Source organism: Nipponia nippon, unplaced genomic scaffold, assembly GCF_047370975.1.
Source record: "Nipponia nippon isolate SJK-2023a ecotype South Korea unplaced genomic scaffold, ASM4737097v1 scaffold_6, whole genome shotgun sequence".
Taxonomy (NCBI): domain Eukaryota; kingdom Metazoa; phylum Chordata; class Aves; order Pelecaniformes; family Threskiornithidae; genus Nipponia; species Nipponia nippon.
The window spans coordinates 33,918,129-33,941,662 of record NW_028262380.1 but is presented as its reverse complement, the minus strand read 5'-3'; the positions used below and the strand labels follow the sequence as shown (position 1 = coordinate 33,941,662).

General features: G+C 40.7%; 2 protein-coding genes across 5 annotated transcripts in view; both read left to right on the top strand.

The window, feature by feature from the left end:
* Positions 1-8,029: 8,029 nt before the first annotated feature.
* On the top strand, positions 8,030-17,555 carry FRG1 (FSHD region gene 1). 3 transcript variants are annotated; one of them, XM_009474268.2, is made up of 9 exons: positions 8,031-8,166; positions 8,539-8,606; positions 10,415-10,537; positions 11,483-11,540; positions 11,720-11,834; positions 12,172-12,276; positions 13,047-13,138; positions 14,189-14,299; positions 15,188-17,555. In XM_009474268.2, the coding sequence occupies exons 1-9, from the start codon at positions 8,105-8,107 to the stop codon at positions 15,222-15,224; spliced, it is 771 nt and encodes a 256-aa protein (XP_009472543.2). In that variant the 5' UTR covers positions 8,031-8,104; the 3' UTR covers positions 15,225-17,555. The 3 variants fall into 3 exon arrangements, with proteins under 3 accessions (XP_087591658.1, XP_087591656.1, XP_009472543.2); XM_087735532.1 differs by lacking the exon at positions 14,189-14,299 and having other exon boundaries at positions 8,030-8,166; XM_087735530.1 differs by lacking the exons at positions 14,189-14,299; positions 15,188-17,555 and adding an exon at positions 13,733-14,182 and having other exon boundaries at positions 8,030-8,166.
* ASAH1 (N-acylsphingosine amidohydrolase 1) overlaps positions 15,565-23,534 on the top strand; it is a 21,806-nt gene continuing 13,836 nt past the window's right edge. The window contains exons 1-2 of one of the 2 annotated variants that reach the window (XM_087735529.1): positions 15,565-15,700; positions 19,575-19,788. Coding sequence is in view for 1 of the 2 variants with exons in the window: in XM_087735528.1 (XP_087591654.1) it covers positions 21,335-21,412 (78 nt within the window). In the remaining variant the exon portion in view is untranslated. Of the gene's footprint in view, positions 15,701-19,574; positions 19,789-21,256; positions 21,413-23,534 lie in introns of those variants that run through there. The other variant, XM_087735528.1, reaches the window with a different exon arrangement.

Here is a 23,534-nt window from a genome sequence, read left to right as displayed (position 1 = left end):
CGGGACACCTCAGGCAGTGATTAAACCTGAGCTGGATCTTGGTCATCTGCAACAAAGACAACAGCAACAAGGGACCTTACCAATGCTGAATTATTCCCCCGGAGCCCAAGGTAACCAGATCCAAGACTGACCCCTACCCACAACAGGACTAAACACTTGAAGCAGGTCTGGGAGAATTTCAGGTCTAGTGTTCTGGACCAGTAATTGCAGATCCTCACACACACCCCTAGGGACTCCATCCCCCAAACAGGCCAAAGAACAGTATGGATATGGCTCAGCGCTCCATTAAGAAGTTAATTGTGTAAATTACACCCCATCTATTGCACATGACAGAAATTCTGCCTGGATTATTCCCTAGGACTCCGCTCCATCCAGACAGTACTCTGGGATGCACTGAAACAACTTAGCCAGTCTCACAGGCTTCACCTTTTAAGATCTAAACCAGATCATACCTTGTCACAACATAGTTTCATGAAGCTGTGACAGCAAAAAGACTATTTTTATCTTTGGCAAATTAGATCTGGGATTTTCAGGAGCAGGAGAGACCCCTTCAGCAAAATAATGCTTAACTGGGAAAAAATATTTTGTGCTGCACCTAGACTGTAAGAAAAGCAATGGCATACCATGAGGGTATGTTGTGGGGAAAACAGCCTGAAAGCAGGTGATGCATACTGAAATGTTCTGTCTCCTTTTCTCTCAGGATCAGAATATGGGAAAATCAGCAGTTTCAATTCCCAATAACTTACCTGCTGTGACAGGATGCAAGCCAACAGATGTTACCAACTCAAAGCACTCAACAATCATTAGTCAGGCTAAAAAACCCACAACATTGGCTTTAAAAGTAGTATTTTAAAAAACAATAGATGTGGTCTTCTTTTGTTCTGCCTTTCAACTTTTTAAACCCTTACAATCAGGTTTTATGTCTCTTCTTCATAACCATGAGGGACAGGAATTCTGGATTGCATTGGGTTTTTTTCAGTGGAAACTCAAAATCTGACATCATTCATTCAAGTTACTGAAGCTTCCAAAAAAAAAGTCAAGCTGCATTAGGATGGTGAATGCTGCCATCTCTGGCTGCCATATTTCAAAGAGTTTCCATATACTGTGCTGTGGGTGAGAAACTTTATTTCCTAATGTCAGGAAGGAGGGGATGACTGTAAACTCAGAACCTGTTTTGTTCTGCTTAGGCTGCTTTTAGAAAGCATAACAGAAAAAGCTGGGCAAACCAGACTTAATAGATATGTGATGAGCAAAATTAAAAGCAAAAGTACAGTGAGATACTGATGATAGTCCTGATTAAGGTAAAGATCAGGAAGTTCTACATTTGCCTTTCATCTCTTTAACTGCTTCAAATAAATATTGTCATCATTTGGAGGCTCTCTGGATGTAAAAATAAGTAGGACAGTCTGCGTCAGGCCCTCACAAATGAGCAGGAGTTAAGTGTATTTATTTCTCTTTTATATTTGGCCCAAGAAGGGAAAAAAAAAACCAAAAGTGGAACCACCATCACTTACATTTTACAATTCTACAAGGAAGTTAGTGGACAGGGATAATGAACAACTCAGAATTCCCTTCGGAGCAAAAAGCTTTTTCTATCTTTGCCTAGACTATACCTATTCTATATGTAATAGTCTAGAGGTCTCCCTTCCACCTCCACAATTGCTAAGTCCATACAAAAGCATTTTTTACAAGACATTCACTGCCACTGCATTAGTAAAAATTACCTTTTTGCGGAAGAGCATCTGCATTCAGGACAAATTACACAGAATCAGGAGCTATGGAGGATAAGAGAGGAAAATCACTTAGAATAGCTCTTCAAATTCAAATGGGCAATGAAAACAATCATAGCAGGTAAATGCTCCAGTTCTGTTAGAAAAAAAATGCAGAAAGAAGTTATATGGCAACCCTGGGGGAGAGGAAACATAATTTACAAAAAAGTGTACAGTTTTATGGCCAGGAGGACAGCAGCACTGAAAATGAACACTCTGACATGGATTCCTTCTCCTTTTAAGTCCTGCCAATTCCTATCTCCATTGAAATTACAAAGGACACCCATGTAGTCTCAGAGGACATGGAGTAAGAAAAATATATAGCCCAAAGGGAAATCACATACTTTGGCGGGGGGGTGAGAGGGCTTACCCTTGGCGAGCCACTTCTCAGAAGGAATGCTGTGAAGGTGAGTACACCTAGACCATGCAAAACCACCTGTTTAGTTCTTACTAAGTCACAGAAGAAACACAAAAAAGGAAGAAAACTTTTTTGAAACACTCCATTAAAAAAAACCACTAGTTAGAAACTATATTTAAATTAAACTTGATTATAGGCTAACAAAGAACAACTGCAACAGCACTACATATACATGAAGCAGCAGATCTTTCCCCATGGATCTTGTGGTTTTCCTAATGAGATAAACCAACTCAACCACATATAACAAGGGAAACGAGGCTCACTGGAGACAAGAAAAGAGAGAGGGAAAAGTCTGCATGTGAACACATAGCACAAAGCAGGTAACTTACCACAAAAATCCTGTTGTGTTTAATTTATAGTTGAGTTCGCATTTGCCATACAGTACCAGTGAATAGGGGAAGGGGTTTTCAACTACATTTGCGTCAAACATGCTAGCTATTTGTCAGGAAACATCAAAAACCATCAAATACACTCAACTTACAGAATCAAATTTCCATCCCATAAAAACTGAAATTACAGTATATAGCAATAAGTTGCTTCTTAAGCACTGGAAGTAATACAGTTTGATTTTTCACTCATTAGTGTCGTATGATTTACTAGAAGTTTTTCCTCACAGACTCCGTTCTGCTTGAGGGTTCTCTCCCATCTCTAGTAAGATGAGAGTTCATATTGCAACCCTTCCCTCCGTCAGGGAAGTTATAGGTCTTTTTCCTACTTGCCTAAAAAGTTTCAGAACTCACCAGAGTTCAATTATTGTTGTGACCTCCACATATCTGTTAAATTGGAACAAAACTGGCCAGTTAAAAAAATATTGATACAGAAACATAGACTAATAGTCAGAGAGACAAACACGTTCATACACATACAAAAAATTTCCTCAGTACTTCAGAATAAAAATCAGAGCAATTACTGGAAAAGAATAACAGAATCTGAAGAAGTACACATGATAAGGCATTTGGGATGACAAGCAGAAACCAGAAGGCCTGAGCCCAAGTAAACACCATACAGAGCTGGCATCGGCATGAGACCACTGTACATTCACAGTTGCCTTTTCATTTCTCATTTGCATTAACTGAGTGTCCAGCAGAAAGGGATTTTGGTGAGTGCTCTGTCCCCCATTGCCAAACTTTAGAGGCAGGTCTCGATGTCTGGAGAAGCAGATATTGAGAAGGTCTGACCAACTACAAAAACTTAGCCACAATAACTTCACAGAGCAACAGCAGAGGAAAGTGGGAGAGTGATCAGGCAAGGCAGAAGAAGATGAGAAGCCACAACCGACACAAGGTCTCTGAACCAGGGATGCTGAAGGCTGGGGAGGTCTGAGCTAAGGCTCCACCTTGCCCCTGACAGGCTGAGAAACCCTTCCTATTTTCCAAATACTCTAACTACTATACCATAAGCTGAGTCATAGAAATGCCATTTTGAGAATATTTACTTACCTGTGCTAAAAATCCAACACTAACATTTTACATTTTAAAAAAGGTAATTTCAGGTCACATTTAAAATTCAGAAGTTATAATAAAAGCATTTTCAGCATGCAGTATTAAAAATGCCAAGAATCAAATTAGCTTTTTATTTACATCTGTCATGTCACCGTGCTATGCACCATCATGTCCTGGGGATGCTTCAACACTCTCACACAACTGCTGCTGAACATTACGAGAAACCACCGCAATATTCCAGTATATGTACTTTGTCCCACTGGGGAAAAATTAAAATATAGTTGCTCTGGTTCTAACTCACATCAGATTTCCCTCCTTCTGTAAATGAGTAAACAAAACTATATCAATCTTGGCTGTTACATCAGTCAGCAGCTTAGATATTTCACAAGGGCCCCATACTTATAAATGAAAGCAAAAAAAAGCATATAAACTATCTGTCAACTCTGCTATCAAGAGAGCTAATTCAAGTTTCTCTGGTTTAGGGAGGTATTTTTATATTTCCTAACATAAATAAACAAGACAGAAGAAAACTCCAAAGCGCCCAAGTTTTGGCCCAGGCTCTTATGATGCTAGGCTATTCCCATAGATGCGCAGCCCTCCACTTCCGTCAATCCTGAGTATCTATAGGAAACATTGTTTCTAATGATCCCCTTCAAACTTGAATGATGAAAGTGCACATTTTGCAAATGACACCTCAGCCAATCTGCCCCATCTGCATGAGAGACGGCAAATGATTTCACTCTTTAGGCATTCAAAATAAAATGCACATGCGGCAAATTCCAAGCTGGCAGGAAAATCCAGTCATTAAAAAAGTGATTTGTTTTCTACATTTGCAAACACAAAGGCTTCATTTATTTTCATTGCCATAAAGAAAATGAACTGTTATATATTTTTAAACAATCATAGCCAGCACATTTTGGAAATGTTTTAATTTCAAAAATACTAACTAGCAAATTAGAGTTTAAATAACTTTTCTAAAGTGGTACCATTTTAGATACAGTTTTCTGATTGATGGGATTGCTTTGCCCTGTGGGAAAAGGTTTTACTGTCTTTGTATATACTGTAGTGATGCCTGTTTGTTGCTGGAGTCATTAAATTAAAGAGGAAACCTAAACTACATGAATTTTAAATAAAATCATATTAATTAACAAGAAGATATATTTTACATTATGGGAGCCTGAGAACAATCTACATTTCTTTTAAAATTAAAAATTTGTGGTCTCTGTCCTTCTGTCTTTCCCTCTTTCTCTTCATAATGGAGAAAACAGAAAAAACAAAGAAAATAGCAAACATAATTGATATAGCCCCGTCCTAAAAAAGCTTATAAACGTGCTTAACTTTACACAGAATGAGTTGCTTATTGAATTCACTGGGACTATTCCCAGTGCAAAAATGTAAGCATGTGTGTAATTCTTGCCAGGATCAGGATATGTAAGGGTGATCTGCAATGAAAATAAAACTACTAATTTTTTTCAAATTTCTTAATCTGCATTTATTTTTGTGGCTGTAGCAACATCTGCTGGACAAACAGCAAAATATAAAGCCTGTGCACTTCCACCATATGATAGAAATATATGTATTTTAAAATAAAAACTGTTTTTACTTGCTTTTGTTTTCAAAAGTTAACAAGAAAAAACAACAATTTAACTTAGGTAATTCTTAATACTTTTAAAGTTATTACGTCTCTTATAAAATGCTTTATATTCTTAACCAAAAGTGGTCAAAGCATCTTTGTTTCATAACATACTAAAATACTACCTTTTCCTCTCCCATCTTACCTCTCAGGCAAGTGTTTGTATACTTTGAAGTGCTGCTCATGCTGTATCAATGTACGCTGGCCCACTTTGACAAAAGTATACAGATATCTCACAAATGCTAAGGTTGCACGGTTAAGCAGCCAAAAAATAAGATCCATCACAAATAAAGTTGTAGAGTTAAAGCACAGTTAAGAAAAGAATAAAGAACCCCTGCAGATTTGCTCTCCACAGAATCAAAGCCTAAAAAGAACTCAAAATACAACCTCAAAATAACCAAAACACTGAAGGGTAAGTTAGCATGCAAGGGTGGCTGAGTGATCAGCATGCTGACAGACATTCTTTTTGCTTCACTCATTTCCTCTGTGCTTTCTTCTAATTCCTATGTAATTGCTCTCTCATTTTTTATATTCCCTTTACTAAAATTTCTGCCTTATAGGCTTATCTGTTTAGAACCAGCAAAAAAGTATTTAATGATAAAATGAGAGTCAAATACAATTATAATTATATTTGCCAAAATTGCTCGATGCTGAGGTTAGCTTGAATTAATTTCCAAAGGGCTGGAGACATGAGAATGTAGAACAAAATATGAATATATTGACTGAAATGTTTTAATAATGAACAAGCCATTGTATCTACCACCAAAACCAACGAAGCAAACTAAGGAACAACCATTCTACTATTGGTTGTAAAATTATAAGACATCAAAAGGTTTCTAGAAGAAGTCAGGCAACAATCTCTAGAAATGTGAGAACAGGAAACAGAACGTACTTGAGGGTGAGGTTGAAATCTACAGATAGATTGCTAGTAGTCTGGCTAAGTATCTCAATCTTGTATTTGGAAATCTGGATCTTCTCTGGTCCTTCACATACAGTAAGATGTGCGGGACTTTCACAACCTGACTGGATATAAGACTTTACTAACACAATCCTTCCCTGATCGCAGCTCTGTGAAGAGATCAGAAGTGGTCAGCAAGCTGTCCATCATTGCCTGCACCTTTCTGTACCGCCTATTTTTTCAGCTTTTACTGGAAGAACTAATTGCAAGATGCAAGTTCCTGGGACTGGTAAGTCAATAAATCAATAAAGTCACATACTGTCTACTGCTACAACACGCTGTTTCACGTTATCTGCTTCACAAAGACTGATCAAGGAGACAACTGTCTTTCACTGATAAACTGCAACAGATGAAGACACCAGCAGGAAAGTAGCGTGCCAGAGACACAAAAAAAGTATTCTGAATTTACACAGACCAGCAGCTTGATTCAAGTATTGCTCCTGCTGACAAGCCCATGCCTCCTCCGAACTGCCTTCTCTCCAAACCTCCAAAATGGGGGACTTGCCAAAAACACCTGGAAGTCCATTCCTGTTGCTTTCATTTGACATGGCAGGTGTAACCACTCCAGCTTCACAGATAACAATATGGGGTTAGTCATGTTAGGCATGTAGATGGAAACTGAAAGCATTTTGGTGAGAAGTGGCAAGGTCCTGAATCCAATCAAAGTATCTGTGGAAGACACCTGCAGTCATCCTCAGACTCCAGGGTCATTTATTGGGACATTACACATGCAGAGTATTATCACCTGGCAGTGATTTCAGTGATTTTAAAGGCCTTGACATAGCCATGTGTAAGACTCACATTTCTTACTTGTAGAATATACCTTTGAGGTGCTGAGAACTTGTAAGCATAGATAGGTAATGAAATCGGAAGGAAGAAATCCAATGCAAGCATCTCTATATGTGTACATGTAAGACAAGATTTGAGAGTGATGGTATCTTTCATTTGACCAGCTAATATAATAAACAGACAACCTTTTGGACACAAAACCCCCTCCATTAGTGTGAAGTAGAAACAACAGACTAGAAGACTAAATGCAAATTACAAATTATTCTCTAATCAGGAGTCTAATCACAGATGTGCTAGCAAGGCCGCTCCCCAAAGAAGGAGTAGTGGTGCCTGTGGAGAAGGTGCTAAGTTAACCACGTGAGAAAAAGGTGGTTATACCTCTAGTGGAAAGCCTGAAGTAAATTTTACTCTGTGGAATAGAGTGGCTAACAGGATGGGAAAAATTGCCATAAACTTTATTTTACGCCTAGTTTGGTGTACTTGGTTGACTTACGAGCTTCATTTCCCCAACTTGCCTTCACAGGCTTCCCTTGAAGCTTCTGCTCCTGCATCAGCAGGGCCTGGTGCCCCACCCTCGCGTAACGCCGCCCTCGCCGTCACCACCGCCACTCAGGCAAGGCCTGCTGCCCTTGGCAGAGGGCACCGGTCCAAGGGCTCTGCTGTGTGTCCGTTAGATATGCTTTTAAATACACAGATGAATGGGTTACTACTGCATGCCAGAGACGGAGCTGTAGGCTCTTCATTCCTTAGCGCTAGGGGTCTGCAGTCCTGCAAAGCACTAGAGCAACCGGTGGAGCCAAGCCAGACTTAGAAGGGGGAGGTCCGGGAGGACACGCCCTTAAACGTAATTTTTAGCTTTTCTTGTTTCATTTTTCCCCTCAGGTTGTGTGCCCAGGGCCCGCTACCCGCGGTGAGGGCAGACGGGGGAAACGCTGTCGCGGTCCCTACGCACCGCGCACGCGCGCGCGCGCCCCACCGGCGGGAAACAGGAAACAGCGGCGTGATGGGCGGGAGGGAGGTTGTTGCTGCAGAGCCTCCGCCCTCTCCCTGGCGGGCGTGGGCGGGTGTGTCCTTCCGCGCTTGCCGTAGCCTGAGATGGCGGAGTATTCCTGCGTTAAATCCACCAAGCTCGTCCTCAAAGGGGCGAAAGAGAAGAGGTGAGGAGCGGGCTGCCCGCCACCACCGCCCCGCGCTCCCCGCTCCCCGCCCCGGCTGCTGCGGCAGCCGCCGTGCTGCTAGTGCGGCGGTGCCTGGGGCCGAGAACCCCGACCGCGCTCCCCGCGCTGCGTTGGGGGTCGCGTCGGGGGCTGGACTGGGGTCAGGCCGGGCCGGGCCGTCCCTCCGGCTGCGGGTACGGCTGGGCACGCCGGCCAGGGCAGGGGTTCTCGGGTTGTCAGCCCCTTGCTCCGGGCTGGTGTCAGTGACCCGCTCCCCTAGGGCTTGGGAGCGAGGCCGTGTGAGAGAGCTCGCTGGGGCCGGGCCGGGCCGGCCGCAGGCCCGTTCTTACTTGTTTGCATCTGCCTTTGCAGCAAGAAAAAGCACAAGGAGAAGAAAAGGAAAAGAGAAGAGGATGCGGCAGAGCAACTTGATATTGTTGGTGAGCTGCTTTCCAGGAATTACGTCACAGTGTGGAAACTGTAGGGGATAGCAGAAGCTGAAGAGGTTGTTATAGGACTTTGTAAACTAAGTGTAGTCCCTGTAGAGACGTATAACTGTTTCTCACAACACGTTATTTGTATGTTGGGATCTTCCTAGACTCCAAATGGAACTTCTGACATCAACGGGATGGATTTTCCACTTTTTAGCTAAAGTATGTTCTTCTGTAATCTCAAGATACTTATCAGCTTGGATCTCTTCCCCCCCCCCCCCCCCAGTGATATTTGCTTCAGGAGGAGAGACTTTTTAGCACTGTAATGCTGTTATTTAATGAGCGCATTTCTATGTAAATAGCTTCTGTCTTCTGTTACTGTTGCTTTGAAAATTAGTGGTTGGATCACCTGTGCTTTCTGTTCTTACTCTGCCACTAGTTACTTTCTGACTGCATTCTTTAGTTCACTCAAACCTTCCATCCTTTCAAAAGGAGAAGTCTTGGTTAGTTTTTGTTTTTAATTTGACATACTTCCTTGACTGCTGTGATGTGTTCACATTATAAATTTGCTACTGTTAATTGAAACTGAAGACAGAAACATTAACCAGTAACAAAATATAACTCCACTCTGTCCTCCTTCATAAAAGAGAAGGATCAAAGTATGTATGGCCATGAGCAGTAACTGGACAGACTGTTGACCTTCAGTGCTGTCCTGTCCTCAATTGATCACAGTTCACTTTACAAAAACAGCTAAAACAGAACCACAAAGTCATGAGAGATGCAGATGTATACTGTAGCATAGTGCACACTACAGGATAAATGTCATTTTTTATTATGTGTATATAGGCAAAGCCGTGCCAGGGGAAGTCATCCTTGTTCCTGTGTTAAAAGAAATTATGATATATGAGAAAATGGACTATTGTGTCTTACACTAGAAGAATGTTACAGATGTTCTACATTCTTTAGTTTAGCCAGATTTCAGAAAAGTGGGAGAGATTTGGAAAATTAATACATTGATCTGCGAGCCCTGACTGTATAGGGCAAGACAATTGTCTCCATATGTCGTATAAAGATAGGGCAAGGTTATTTCTGCTCAAGGCAGATTGACTTGCCAAATTTGCCATGTGGAAAAAAGACATCATATTCAGATTTAATTTAAAATAGTTATTATCTTAACCAGGTAGGAAATATTTGTAAGACAGTGTATCAGGAGAAAATTTTACTGCTTAAAAAACGTAAACGTCATAATTCTAATTCATGCACGTGGGTAGGGCTACTTTTAACTTTGGTAGAATTCTATGGGGTTCAAATGTTCAAGCGCAGAGTGGCTTGAACAACTGAAGTCTAAGGATAACAGCTCACATGAAGCAATTTAACAGCAAGATGAGATAGTTTACCTGTTTCTGTTGTGTTGGAGAATCTAATAATTTGATATGACCCTGAAACTGCATGAGGCTGGTCGGGGGGGGCGGGGGGGCAGAACAAAACCCACAAACCTTCCTCGTAGGGTGTGTCTTTGCTGGATCAGCTGAATGGATCAACTTGCTCTATGGACTAACAAAGAAGGGATGAAGTGCAGGAACCTGTGACTAGGGATGGCAGGGTGGGTAGGACAGCAGGACTTTGTTTCAGCAGCAACACCATTACATTGGCTCTGTAGTACAGAATAATGCAGAATAACAAAGATCTTGAGATAGCAACAGCAATTGTATCTTTAGAATTTCAAATCTCGGAGAAGACACAGAAATATTGTCTCTTGAACTACTGTAATCAGAAGTTGTAATTAATCTATAAACTGTCATGGTTTTGTATTTTAGGAAACTGGTGGGCCGTCAGTAATTTCGGTGAAATTACAGGAACTATAGCTATAGAAATGGATAAAGGAGCTTACATCCATGCCCTTGACAATGGCTTGTTTACGCTTGGAGCACCGCATAAAGGTTTGTTTCAGGAAATTTGGAACTAAGCAGTTTTAGTAATGAAAGGCATAAAAGCATAAAAGTAGCATCACTTAAAGGCAAGCAGTTTTACAGCTAAAAGCAGTTTATTACAAATAATGCAATAATCCTAGCCATAGCATGCAGATGACTTAAACCTAATGACTACCAATCGGTTTCATTGGTTTCTTGCTGTTTTATATGTACAATAAATTGGACTGCCTTGGAGATGATCACCTGTTAAAGGCTGTACCACTTACTGGATAAAAAGCAATATAACTTTTATTAAATCCTATAAAAACTTTATGGCGTCAGTTGAAGAGTGAAACTCAAGGCAGATGAGTTTCAAGGCTTATTGCTGCATCCTCATCTTAATATACTTGTTTTGTTGCTGCACAAGTGGACTACTAAAGTGGCGGGATAATTAGCTAGTCCTTACTTTGAATTTGAGAGCCGTCAGTCAGACAAGGACTGTTCCAGAACCCTGACAGTGTGTTTCACCTCCAAGGTGAGATCAAAGCAACAATGGCAATATTATCTCATTTTGGTTTTGAGGGATGGAGAGGCTAGTAGCTTTTAGGATACCGAGTTGTGCTACCATAGCTGAACCGTAATGTGTTTTGTTATGGAAAAAATAACATTACAAGGAGATTAAGGTTTTCAGAGCCACTTGGAAACTTATGAAACATTCTCAGCTGTAAATTTCTTTACACAAGGATTGTCTTTATTTTGTGTCTTGTTTTAAGCACTGTAAATATATGAACATAAATGAGCACCTGCATTGCTTTTTTAAAAGTGAATATTTAAAAAAGGAACTTTTAAAGAAATGAAGTATTGGAGCTTTCTGTAGTATTTTGCAATGGTCATTGTTTAGTTCTTTTTTGAAACAGGTTAAAATATTGTATGTTTAATACTTCATACCTAACTAATGGAAAATTCATTCCTCAGATGATGAAGGCCCTAGTCCTCCTGAACAGTTTACAGCAGTAAAGTTGTCTGATACAAGGTAATTGCTGTAACAAAATGTTACAAGTTTTGATACACGTTATCCACATTTCTGGTGTGAATACATGTTTTAATATTCTCTTGAAATACATTGCCTGTTAATAATGTGTTTGTGCTGGATATTGAGAATTGCTCAAATTAAAAACATTCTTTATTGTTTTCCTGCATTTTCTCTTTGAGGATTGCTCTGAAGTCTGGTTATGGCAAGTACCTTGGTATAAATTCAGATGGACTTGTTGTTGGACGTTCAGATGCAATAGGATCAAGAGAGCAATGGGAACCTGTTTTCCAAGATGTAAGCTGCTTGGAATAATTCATTTGCTATTCCTAGAATTTGACTGTATTTTGAGTTAATCTATAATTATGTTCTTTGTGCAGTAAAAGCCTTTTGCAATCTCTTCCATACTGTAACTTTTAATCTTCTGTTTTCCCAACTGCTGCATTTTGGCAGCTATAAGCATCTTAAGAATGAAGGAACCAGCAGGTCTGCCAGCTAGCTATTGAAGTGTCAACATATAAAAGAATAAAACACATCTACAGAGTTTTCTGCTGTATTGTAGAGGATAAATGTTATGAATCAAAGAGTTTGTATAGAATCCTTATACTAACAATATGTGATATTATTTCTGCAGAAGAAAATGGCATTGCTAGCAGCAAACAGCCGTTTTATTAGATGTAATGAAGAGGGAGATATAGAAGCCAAAAGCAAAACTGCAGGGGAAGAAGAAATGATAAAGGTAATCTATAACTTCTACAATTAATGTGGGATTGGCACAAATATTCAAACAAACAGGTGTCTGTGTGCTACAATTTACAGTTAATAAAGTTTTATAATGGTTTTCTATAAGCTGTCAAGTGATTTGGCCACAAGAAAGGCAAATGAGCTCCAGGGCTGCATAAACTGAGGTACTTCCAGTAGAGACAGGAAGCTATTTTACCACTACAGAAGGGCAAGACGTTGGGGGGCAAGACAGTCTGTGTGATATTCCAGGTAGTTCTGAACAGCTTGGTATGGGAGAGATGAATTATGACTGAAGCAGGGACAGAGAAGGGATTACCAGAATGATGCAGAAGGGGACATCTTTTAAGTAACAGAATGTAAAAAAGACTACCTTGACTTCATATGGACATGGAAAATATATGTCTGCCTCCAAATAGAGATAGGTGTCTACTAGTCAGAACAATAATATTTTTTAAGTCAGTCTCTGAAAAAGGAATTTACCGCTGCTAAAACTAAGAACCGTAATGGTGCTTCTTTGAGATGAAAGCAATTATGTCTTACAGTAGTATCAAGGATTACACTTAACGCTTCCCATACTTGAGGCAGCTCTTGCTTTTATTGCAGTTGTCTCTAGTTGCAAATTAACCAATTTGAAAGCTGTGAGCTTAAAAAGTCACCATGACTCTTACTCTGTCATGAAGAATATATTACCGTTTTTAACTTGTAACTTCTCATTTGTAAAAAAAAAAAGGCATTTTCTGTTTTGTTTTTTTTCTCAATGACTAGATTCGTACTTGTGCTGAAAGAGAAGCTAAGAAGAAAGATGATGTCCCACAAGAAGACAAAGGAAATGTTAAACAGTGTGAAATCAATTACGTGTACGTACTTTCAAGCTGTTAACAGGCTCAAGTATCTTTTTTCATTTCTGTTTGGGGCTGTTTTGGTGGAAGGGCCAAACTCCTACCCAGTCTTTCACTCACTTTCCCCTCAGCAGGACAAGGGCAGAAAAGAGGCTGAGAAAAATCATGGGTTGAGATAAAAACAGGGAGATTATGGACCGTTTACTGTCACAGGCAAAACGGACTCAACTTGTGGAAAATTAATTAAATTTATTGCCCATTAAAGTAGATTTGGGTAGTGAGAAACAAAGACAAAAATTAAAAACACCTTTCCTTCCCCTATTTCCCAAGCTCAGCTTCACTCCAGACTCCTCTACCTGCCCCCCCAAGCAGGATGGGGTATGGGTCAATACATAATTGTTTCTCTCTGCCACTCCTTTCCTCTCCCACTTTTCTCCTGCTCTGGCATGGTCCTCTCCGCGGGCTAGAGGGGAGTATCTGCTCCAGCGCCTGAAGCACCTCCTTCCTCTCCTTCTCTGTTTTTGATGTTCACACTGCCATTTTGCAGGGTTTTTTTCTCTCTTTTCCTCTGCCCGTGTGTCATTTTGCCCTTTCTTAAATATCTTTTCACAGGGGTGCCACCAGCTTTGCTGATGGACTCGGCTGTGTCCTGCAGTGGGTCCATTGTGGAGCCAGCGATGTCCAGCATGGGGCAGCCCCTGGCCTCTTTTCACAGAGGCCACCCCTGCAGCTCCCCCGCTACCAGCACCTTGCCACCTACATCCAATACACTTTCGCTCCCTGACTTGTCATGCTAGTAGAAGGGGCTCTTTAGAACCTGTAACCACATCATGCTAATCATGTAGGGGCTCATTCCCACTTAGACTGCCAAAAAAAACCTGAATAGTTTTCACCTACACAAGTCTTAGAGCAATATTTTGATACTGTGATCATTTGCTGGATTTTATTAGGCCAGTTGTCTACTGCATGATAGAAGTTAAGATTCTTATCACAGGTGTTGTTTTATTGAAACACAAAACTTTAAAGAAGTGACACTTTTTACATTTCCCTCCCCCCCCCCCATTGCAGAAAGAAATTCCAAAGTTTTCAAGACAAAAAGCTTAAAATAAGCAAAGAAGATACAAAAGCCCTCAGAAAAGCCAGGAAAGAAGGCACTTTTCATGAAATGCTGCTTGACAGGTACTTCAAAGTACAAGAAATAATGTACTGATTTAAAAAGTACTGGGAGATGGAATTACAGTAAACCTGGGGTACAAGAGAGAGCTAGATTTCAGGGGGGTGAGGTGTTGAGCATTTCCTCTCTGGTCAGTGTTCTGCCTGAGTTCTGGGGTTGGCTTTTTTTTGTGTTCTGAGTTTTCACTTCTTTAGATGAAGTTTGCAGGTTTAAATTTACCCAGAAGTGAATTCTTCTGGAAATCTTTAACTAGGTTGTCCAGTTTGTTTAGTACAGAGGAGTTGCAGGATGAATCTTTTTAATCACAAAAATTAAGCTAATCTTTAACTCAATACCTATGGCACCAGAACATTTTGGAGAGGGGAAAGCTGCATTTTAAAGAGAAATAGCATTTATTAAGCACAGTCTTCATGTTATCTAGTGGGAATAATTTTTTTCCCCCCGAGCTTAGACTATAGAAGCTGTCTTGAATTTTTAAAACATTTTGTATCGGTATACAGTATAAATATTTGCATTAATTCAGTAGGTGGAATGCAGAAACTAATTATGACAATTGCAAGTGATGTGAGAACACTCCTGGGCCATCACAAGTTGAGTATCAGTTTCAGATCACATTGAATCTGAATTGCAATCCTCAGAGTGGACAAAACGCAATTCATGATGATTTGAAGGGAAGACAAGGTTAACTTTTACACGTTGCAGTTCTAGCTCCTTAAAAAAATAAAATGAATTAACAAATCCAAAGTGACGTTAGGTTTTTATATGTGCTTTGAAGCAAAGTTTAAGAAAAATTGCTTTCAGTGCTTCCTTAACGCTTTGAGGCAGATAAAACACACAGATGTAATCATATTTGGTCTTACTCTAAATCTTGTTTCATTACTCTTTCCGTATAGGAGAGCGAAAGTGAAAGCGGATAGATACTGCAAATGACAACCAGCTGGTCTATTTTCTGCTGCATCTTTGATGACAGGGTCAAATTGAAAACAAGAGTAAAATGTTTTATAATTATTTTTTATTGAAGGCGTTTTGCTGATGTTTTTATTACGTTATTTTTAAAGAATCGCCTGAGAGCTGTGAATAAGTATCAAACTAATGTCATCTTTCAGTAATGAATGCTATTAAGTTTACTCTAAAACTACATGCTATTGAAATAGTGAGATAATTATTTAATGGAGAAGAAATTGACCCACTGAATTTTCCAAGGTTGATGAAAGGAACCTGAACTTAGAGACGGGGCAGAAGAGAACAACCATGAAGTTCAAAAGTAAAATATGGTTAACACATTGAACCATTAAGAAATATGTAACTCTATTGAATAAGAAGAAATAATTGAAAATGCATGTCTTGGAACACATCCTACCAGATCCTGAGTAGGACATCTGTGGAGTCATTCTACGCTGCATCAGGTGAGGACTGGGCCAGAATATTCAGGCTTCATAAACCAATGTTCAAAACAGACCCACTGTTCAGGTTGATAAATGGCATAATCCATCTGCTGGAAAGAGTGTTGACAAGTCACAAGAACCCTATTACAAATGAAAACGCAGGTGCTTCATAAGAAAAGGGGATGACTCTTTTTTTTGTGTTAGCAGGCTGCTTATTTTACAAGAGGGAAACATTGATTTTGCAAACTTGCTGGTTTCTCTACAGCATGGACTTTAATTTGTTTAATAAAACAGCAGGGACTTTTCGTAAGGTCATGGTATAATATGGATTCCTAGTATCTCGTATAAAATATGGTTACCTGTGTCTGTTCTGATTACCAAGAAGCTTTTCTGTAACAACATCTCCATAGGAACTACCTCAGTCAGAACAATTGCTTACTCCACAGCTTCTGTAACCTGCATCGTAAAGATTACTTGGTAACAATGTTGAGGATCTTTATGGTGGTAATTTGAATTGTCTCCATGGAGCTTCTCCTAGCTGTCAATTTGAACTGCACACAGTACAAAACTGTCAGTTCGTGCAAGATAATGGTGTGTCTAAAAAGAGCACAAGAACAGACCAATAAAGTCTAGTCGGTAACGGCAATTTATATTGGTCTAATTTCATAGGCAGTTGGTCTTGAGGAAGAAGCGTGAAGAATTTAAGTAAGTCATAATTGTTTAAACCCTCTATTGACTTTTCAGCATGAAAACAAATTATAGCTGGTTAGGGAAGGCTAGCTGAGGTTACCAATAAAAGCATTTATTTTTCAAAGAATTTTAAAAAATATGGCTATAGCCCATATAGATTTTATGGAACCAAAAGAAGAAAATCTCCATGGGCCAAGCACGTTCCTGATGTAACATAGGGATTCTTAGAAACTCATTTGTTTGTAGAAAAGCAAACAAAAATCCAAACCTTTCTCTGGCATTTTTAAGCTTTCTATACACAGCTCTATCCTGCTGAGTACAGAGATTTTTTTGCCACAGGGCTTTTCCCTCTAAGGTAGTAGAATTTATTTGTTTTATACCTGTTAAACCTACTATTCATTTAATACCTATTTTATAAGAATAGGCACACTCACTAGTTCCTTGTATGAATATCTATCTTGGAATGAGTGCCTTTTCTTCCCATTTTAGCTTTTTCTGTTGAGGGAGATACTAAATGAAAAATCAAGATGCCCCCTCTGGGGAGCTGGTTTGTGCAACTATATTGGGACAGTTGTGCTTGTAACTTTCTTACGTGGACAAATCCTTGGAGATCTTCCTGTTATTCCAGCTGCTCCATAAGGTTTTGTATTTTAATGCTGATAGAAGTTATAACAGAATGCTGAGAAATTAAATAAAAGCAAGGTCTACACTGAATGAAAAAAAAGAGTAAAATGAAATTATCCAATGAGAATTTATTTTCCCCTCAGTTTTCAAAGGTACAAAAGATCCCTTGGTAGCTGTTCTTTTGAATTTAAATTATCTTCTAGAGAATTGGTTTTCCCCCCCCTATATCTATGTGGTTATTGTATTTCAGGAAATACTGTCAACTGAAATTTAATAGTATCAGATGGTCACATAAACTCATCAAATGCTTCACCTTCTTACCAGTATCAAGTTCAATAGCTTCATTTTAAAGTTTTCACAGATTTTATTTCTAGTTCTAGTACAAAACTTATATTTGAGTTTATTCCTTAAGCTTACCACACAGCAGGAATGACTGAAAGTTATCTTTGTTTCCTATCAATTTCTATTAGCTATGCGTTCTTTCAAAGCAAGCAACTGCTGGGAATATCAAAGTGTTTGTAGTGAGACTCTGCATTAAACCATTTTCAAAAAGAAACTATAATTAGCAGAACTGTTCTGTTTTTTTTTTTTTTTTTTTAATTCTGATTTTGTAAGTAACTCCAGAATTACATTAAAAATCCCACACATATCAATAACCCGGTTATAAAAATCTTAACTGTGTCATATGTGAATATTTGGCTTGTATTAAGGGACTGACTCCGAGAAAAACTAAATGTATACAAAGCACCAAGTATCAATGGTAGGCTATTTGCCATATAGCTTAAGCCCTGGGAGACAGACTGTACAATGAATGATGTAGTCCTGAGAGAAAGCTCCCTGGCATTTAGTGGTCTTGAGAAAGAACAGTTGGCTTTTCTAGGGAACTCTGTGTATAACCTGATTGCTCTCAAATAAAAATAGACACCCTCTCAATCAAAAGAGAGCCATGCAGACATAATGTGTGGCTAGCTTTTTACTGATAGCAGAAATGGTCAAGCAGATGAAATTGATTGTATATGTAGCTTAGAGGCTTTTGAATCGCAGTGTCTGTCCGTGTGCTCTGTGACTCCATTTTTGTAAAGGAGAGGACTGTGCTGCCCTTTCTATGGTGAGTAAAGGCCATATTTTGAGTTCCTGTATTGCTGGAAAAGGTGCCTTGTGCACGCCCGGGAGGTCTTGACAGAAGTGTGAGCACTGAATTTGCAGGGAGAAGGCCAAAAGCTAAAAACAAGTAGATGATTGCTGGCAAACGCTCCTGGCCAGAGTCTGAGGAACTCTTGGATGAAAAGCAGCATTGCTATGGGTTGTGCCATCACAGGAAGAAAATGTAATTCATTTTTCCCCAGAGCTCCTCAGTTTGGTCTAGGACTGGGGATTAAGGCTTATTAAGTAGTTCTGGTTGTAGGTACCACGCTATACATCCCTCCTTAGAAATGTAAGCAACCTGATGTACAGCCGTTGCAACATCGTGAACCTGGAAGTGGCCTACTGCCAAAACTACTCCCAGAAACACCGGGAAGGAGGCAGCAGCACAAGGAGCAGGCTGTGGGCCAGAGTAATTATTTATCGGGCAGTTCATGGCAGGTGTCATTGATCCACAGTCACTGTGAATCTTAAACGCATCTGAAGGGAATGCTGATAGTTGAAGCAGACTGATGTTACAGCATCTGTTTTTCCTTTCAAGAATATATTGTTTAAGTAAAACCCTGTCTGGTAGAACTCATAAAAATGATTGTGCAAACACAGATGCAGCTAGAAGCAGAAATCCGCTATGCTGGTGGAAAGGGTGCTGAAAGGAGTACTCAGAACTGGAAGAAGAGCCTGAGAATTACCCGTGGAAAGGAATTTTCCATTTCATATTTATCAACGTAAATAGGAGAAAGCAAGGAGTAGGCGCTGTGAATAGCTGTAAGTGATAGTAAAGGAAAAATGGAACTGAGAGGCATGTTTGTTATAGAGCTAGGAAGAAGTGAAGTAGAAAGAAATGTCAGAGCAAATGAAATGAGACTGTCCCAAGTAGAAGAGGAGGTCCATGGATGTGGCAAGGCACTGGCAGCCCTGCAGGGAGTAGGGATGTTGTAGTAGCAATGGGGCTGCCCTCTGTGTTGGGACTAATGATACACCAGATTCTTGCTAAAAAAGGTGTCCTGAGGTAACACAGAAGCAGAGGTCTGGGGAATTCACTGGAATTTTAGTCCCAGGGAAGGAAATCAAAGGTAGGACAAAACAGTGAAGATCAGTATTTGTATTAAACTGTTGCCATAAGGAGTCCGTTGGGATATTTTCCCATTGGAGGTATTCATGGAATCGTCTTGCTGATACTGTGTCCTGGCAGTAGTGTTAGCACAAAGAGCTTTAATGTAACAGAAACAGACTGAAAAGAGGAAGTAATTTGTGCAGCCTCTACTTCTGGAGGAAGGAACAGATCTGGGGAATGGTAATACGGTACTGCGTAGATGAGTGTGAGAAAGCAGATGGGCGGACATGGAGTACCAGGTATCAGTGACACCAGCTGTCAGGTAGTACAGTTAACGAGTAAACTGCACATCTTAAAAAGCTTTTTTCTTCTGACTTAAATTAGATTTTTGAAAACTGACAGAAGAAAACCTAGACAACAAAAGGGAGGACCTAAAGTACTGGTGTGGACCCTGGAGACAAGGCGTTCTGGTGGGAACGCAGCAGAATAGCCATAGTCAGAGAAACACATGGACTGAAGGACGTTCACTGTTCCTTGAACTTAGAATTTCTTCACTGGTGAAAGAACTACACTAAAAGTACAAAGAGGCTTCAAAAAAGTAAGTTGTGAATTTGTAATGTGACCATGGCATAATTTTGTCTCCAGAGCATTCAGAAAGGGGTTTTCATTTTCCAAAGTTGTTGTTTATTTTCTACTGTTTAAGATGTCCTAAAGATAGTAAACCACCTAAAAACTCTCTGCTCCAGAAACTAAATCTGAGCAAAAGGGGCTGCAGATGTTTAGAAAATAACAAAACCAACGTAATCTGGCTATTTCTTACCGTAGACCTTAATAGTATATTCAGGTACCTACAAGTAAATACACAATTATTGTCTTACAGGTGTTCGTTTTCAACAAAAAAAAAAATTGGCTGGGCCCTATAGAAGCTGCCCAATTTCCTATTTATGAAAGACACTCCCATAAAAATCAGAAGTTTCTCCCCTTACACTGTAATTTTCCTCATTTCTTAAATCCCCTGATTGGTTCTGTATCTTCTTCCACCAGTGCTTAATGCTCTTCTGCCTTGATCTCCAAAGCTCTGTGCAATTCCAAGCTTCTGTTCTGAGCCGACTCCTTTCCACACACACTGCTGCACGCCCTCCCTTTGGCCAAGGCTTTCACACCTGACATTGCATTTCTTTTATCCTTTCCTCTTTCTTAATTTCTGCAATGCCGTACAGCTTTCCAATCAACCATCTGCCAAGGACTTCCCTTCTTCTTGCCACCCCCGGTTTGTTTTAGAAGAGAGTTAATTGCATAGCCGATTAAGTCACGATATTAAAGACGGTATTGCTTCTTTTCTGTGTGCCTGAAAACATGTGGCACGTCTCGGGCGCTGCATAAAGCACAAGACACAAGCTAAAACACAGGTATCCTTGAAGGCTTTTAATATTTATTCGTGGTGCTTCCAACAACTGTTGCTAACATATACAGTCATTATATGTTCATTTGCTCACACTACAATTATACCTTTTTGTTGTAAGTATTTGGAGTGTGCATCTTATTCTGCCGCTGGCTTGTGCGTGATATCACAACAAATACGCCATTTATGTATAGTAGTGAATAAATAATAGGCACTGTGCCTGGACTGATGGATCCCACACCCTGTATTTCTCATTAGACTGACTGTCTCTCCAGTTGCCCATTCCCTGCACTCTTAAGCAGGCAAGATGGAGAAAACTCCTTCTTCCTAAAGGAGGCGCCTGCCTTGCATCTCTCATTACCATAAAACCCACCTAAAATCTCCCAAGGACACCAGTAATTAAAAATCACAATATTTACAAAGTGAAAACCAGTGCCACGGGTTTGCTCTTAGTGTTGCCTAAGAGAAGGCGATTTTATTTCGCATTTTCTTGTGCGGGGACTTCCCTCTTTTGGAAGTATGACTGAAAGTCGATGCTTCTGCTTTATTAAAAATAAAAAGGAGGGCCAGGGAGAGGGAGGGAGGGCTTGGGCGGCGGCGGCAGGGCCGAGGCGGCGGCGGCAGGGCCCTGCCGCCGCCGCCCCGGCCCTGCCGCCGCCGCCTCCCTCCTCTGAGAGACGGGGCGGGGCGGTGTCATGTGGGCCGCCACACCGGGAAGGGCCTTGCCGAGCCGGGAAGGAGGATGGCGGGTTGGGGCCGGGCGTCGCTGTCCCCCGCCGCGCTCCTCGTCGTGGCGCAGCTCGTTTGGGCGCCGGACCCGGTGAGCACTGGCGAGCTGAGGGGAAGGGGATCGCCCCCGGCCCTCTCTCTGGGGGAGGTGGCGGGGGGGGGGATGCGGCCGGCCCCGCCCGAGGGGCTGGCGGGGCCGCGGCGGGCCGGATGGGTGTGAGGGCAGCCGGCCGCTGCCGCTTTTCCCCACGCAGGAGGCCAAGCGTGGCTTTAAATTCACGCGTGTGAATTTAAGGTGGCGTCTCGCTGCCCTCACGGACTTCGTAACTTTTAAATGGCTCCTGCGTCGCGGCCGTGGCTGCGGCTGCAAGTCTGGGTGTTTATCGAGTGTGTTTTACCAGTGCTTGCTCATTCCTGCGTTCAGTTTCGTATGCATCTATGATGTAAATATTGTCATGTTACGCCAAAGCAATGTTTTTCAAAAGGACAGTTAAGAAGGGCTTGCTGAAAGTAGATACGCTTTTGAATCTGCTTGGTGTATTTGCTATAGCTTCACCCAAGGGGAGAAGTGTAGAGCAGGTGGGCTTGGGGTGTCATTTTTTGTTTGCTTTTTTTCTTTAACTGAGTAGGTGAAGTGCTTAACTTTTGGTGGAATTGTGAAGCCGGGGGGGCAGTTATTTGGGACAGGCTGGCCTCCGTCTCCTGGGCACATAAACGGCTCTTCTTGCTTCCTGATCTATTTTTTATTCCTGAAGCAGCGAAGCTCTCTGTCATCTCTTCAGTTTCTGAGTCTCCTCATCCTCTGTGAAGAGGATGGGTTTTTAAATATCTCTGGATTTCAAAATATTCTTTTGCAATATATTTTAAAATATTTTGGGAACATACTACTTTCTATATGCTTCTGTGTTTGCTCTAAGGCTTTTCCTAGCAAATTATATCGATTTCAGGAAAATGAGTATGGGTTTTGGGAGAGGGGAGAACTGCAGGAAAGGTTTGGAGGACTGTGGGAATCTGGATGACCCATATTCCCTTAGCGTCCTGACTCCACAGAATCAGGCTGCCCGATCCCATCCTCCCCGCCGAGAGCAGCTTCCCAGTACTATATGCCAGTTCCAGCTCAAAACACCTTCAGAATTTTAGCCAAAAGTTTTCTGGGGTGTGGAGTGGGAGAGAAGGTGCCAGCAAAGTCTGTCATTAGAGCTTGATTTTGCATTTGATTGCACTTGGTACATCTTGGCACTGGCACAATATCCACTGGGTGTCCAGGCTGCAGGTTGTGCTGCCCTGCAGAGAGATAGGAGGCTTGCATATTTTATTTTCCGTTGAGATGCTGAGATGCATCATTTGCTGAAGAATGAACGATTGTTGTCTTCCCACGTACAGCTCGTTGCGTTCTTTTCTTTCCATTAACAAAGAACATGGAAGCTAAATGCCATGAATAACGTCTCAGTGGTGCAGACTGTCATTCCCTTTAGCTTTCGCTTAGGCCCTCTCAACCATACTGAACTTTTTTTCCAAACTGCAGTTTGAATTGGCTTGGTCCCCTTTTCTTCAGCGCTGCAAGAGTACTCTTACCTTCCATGTTCAGAAAGGTGAACAGCGTTGGGACTGCTGCAGCACGGTGGACTGCTGCATTAGCATCGACCCATAAGAGAAGAGGAGCAGAGAGAAAAACATGTTAGGCCACAGAGTTCATGGACCCAAAGATGCTGAATATAACAGATTACTTTGTCTGAAAGAGATTGAATGTCATGTCCTTAAACTATGGAATCATACTTCATAGCTCAAAAGTGGTCATTTTATATTTATTTTTAAATATGAAGATGAGAAACACTGAATCTTAAGGAAGGATGCCAGAGATGGTCCACCTCAAAAATATTTTTGAGGGTAATAAAGCAAGTGCTGGCATTCTTTAGACTGGACAAGCTACGTTCAGCCTATTTCATACTAATGAAATCAGGCTAGGTTTTAAAATATTTATTCAGCAGTCATTAAACTGTGCATTCATTTTCTTTACTGCAGTGAATAAAAACTGTTATTACTTGATATTTTTTTCCAGGTAGCAATTAATCTTTACAGTTTGTGAGCTATTTGGTTCCTGTTCTGCTCTACTTTTTTTACTTTATTTTCATACAGTAGGTCATAATATAAATATCCTATGCTTCTTCAGGTTTTTGTTATTTCCATCTTTTCCCACATCACGTTCTCTTTCT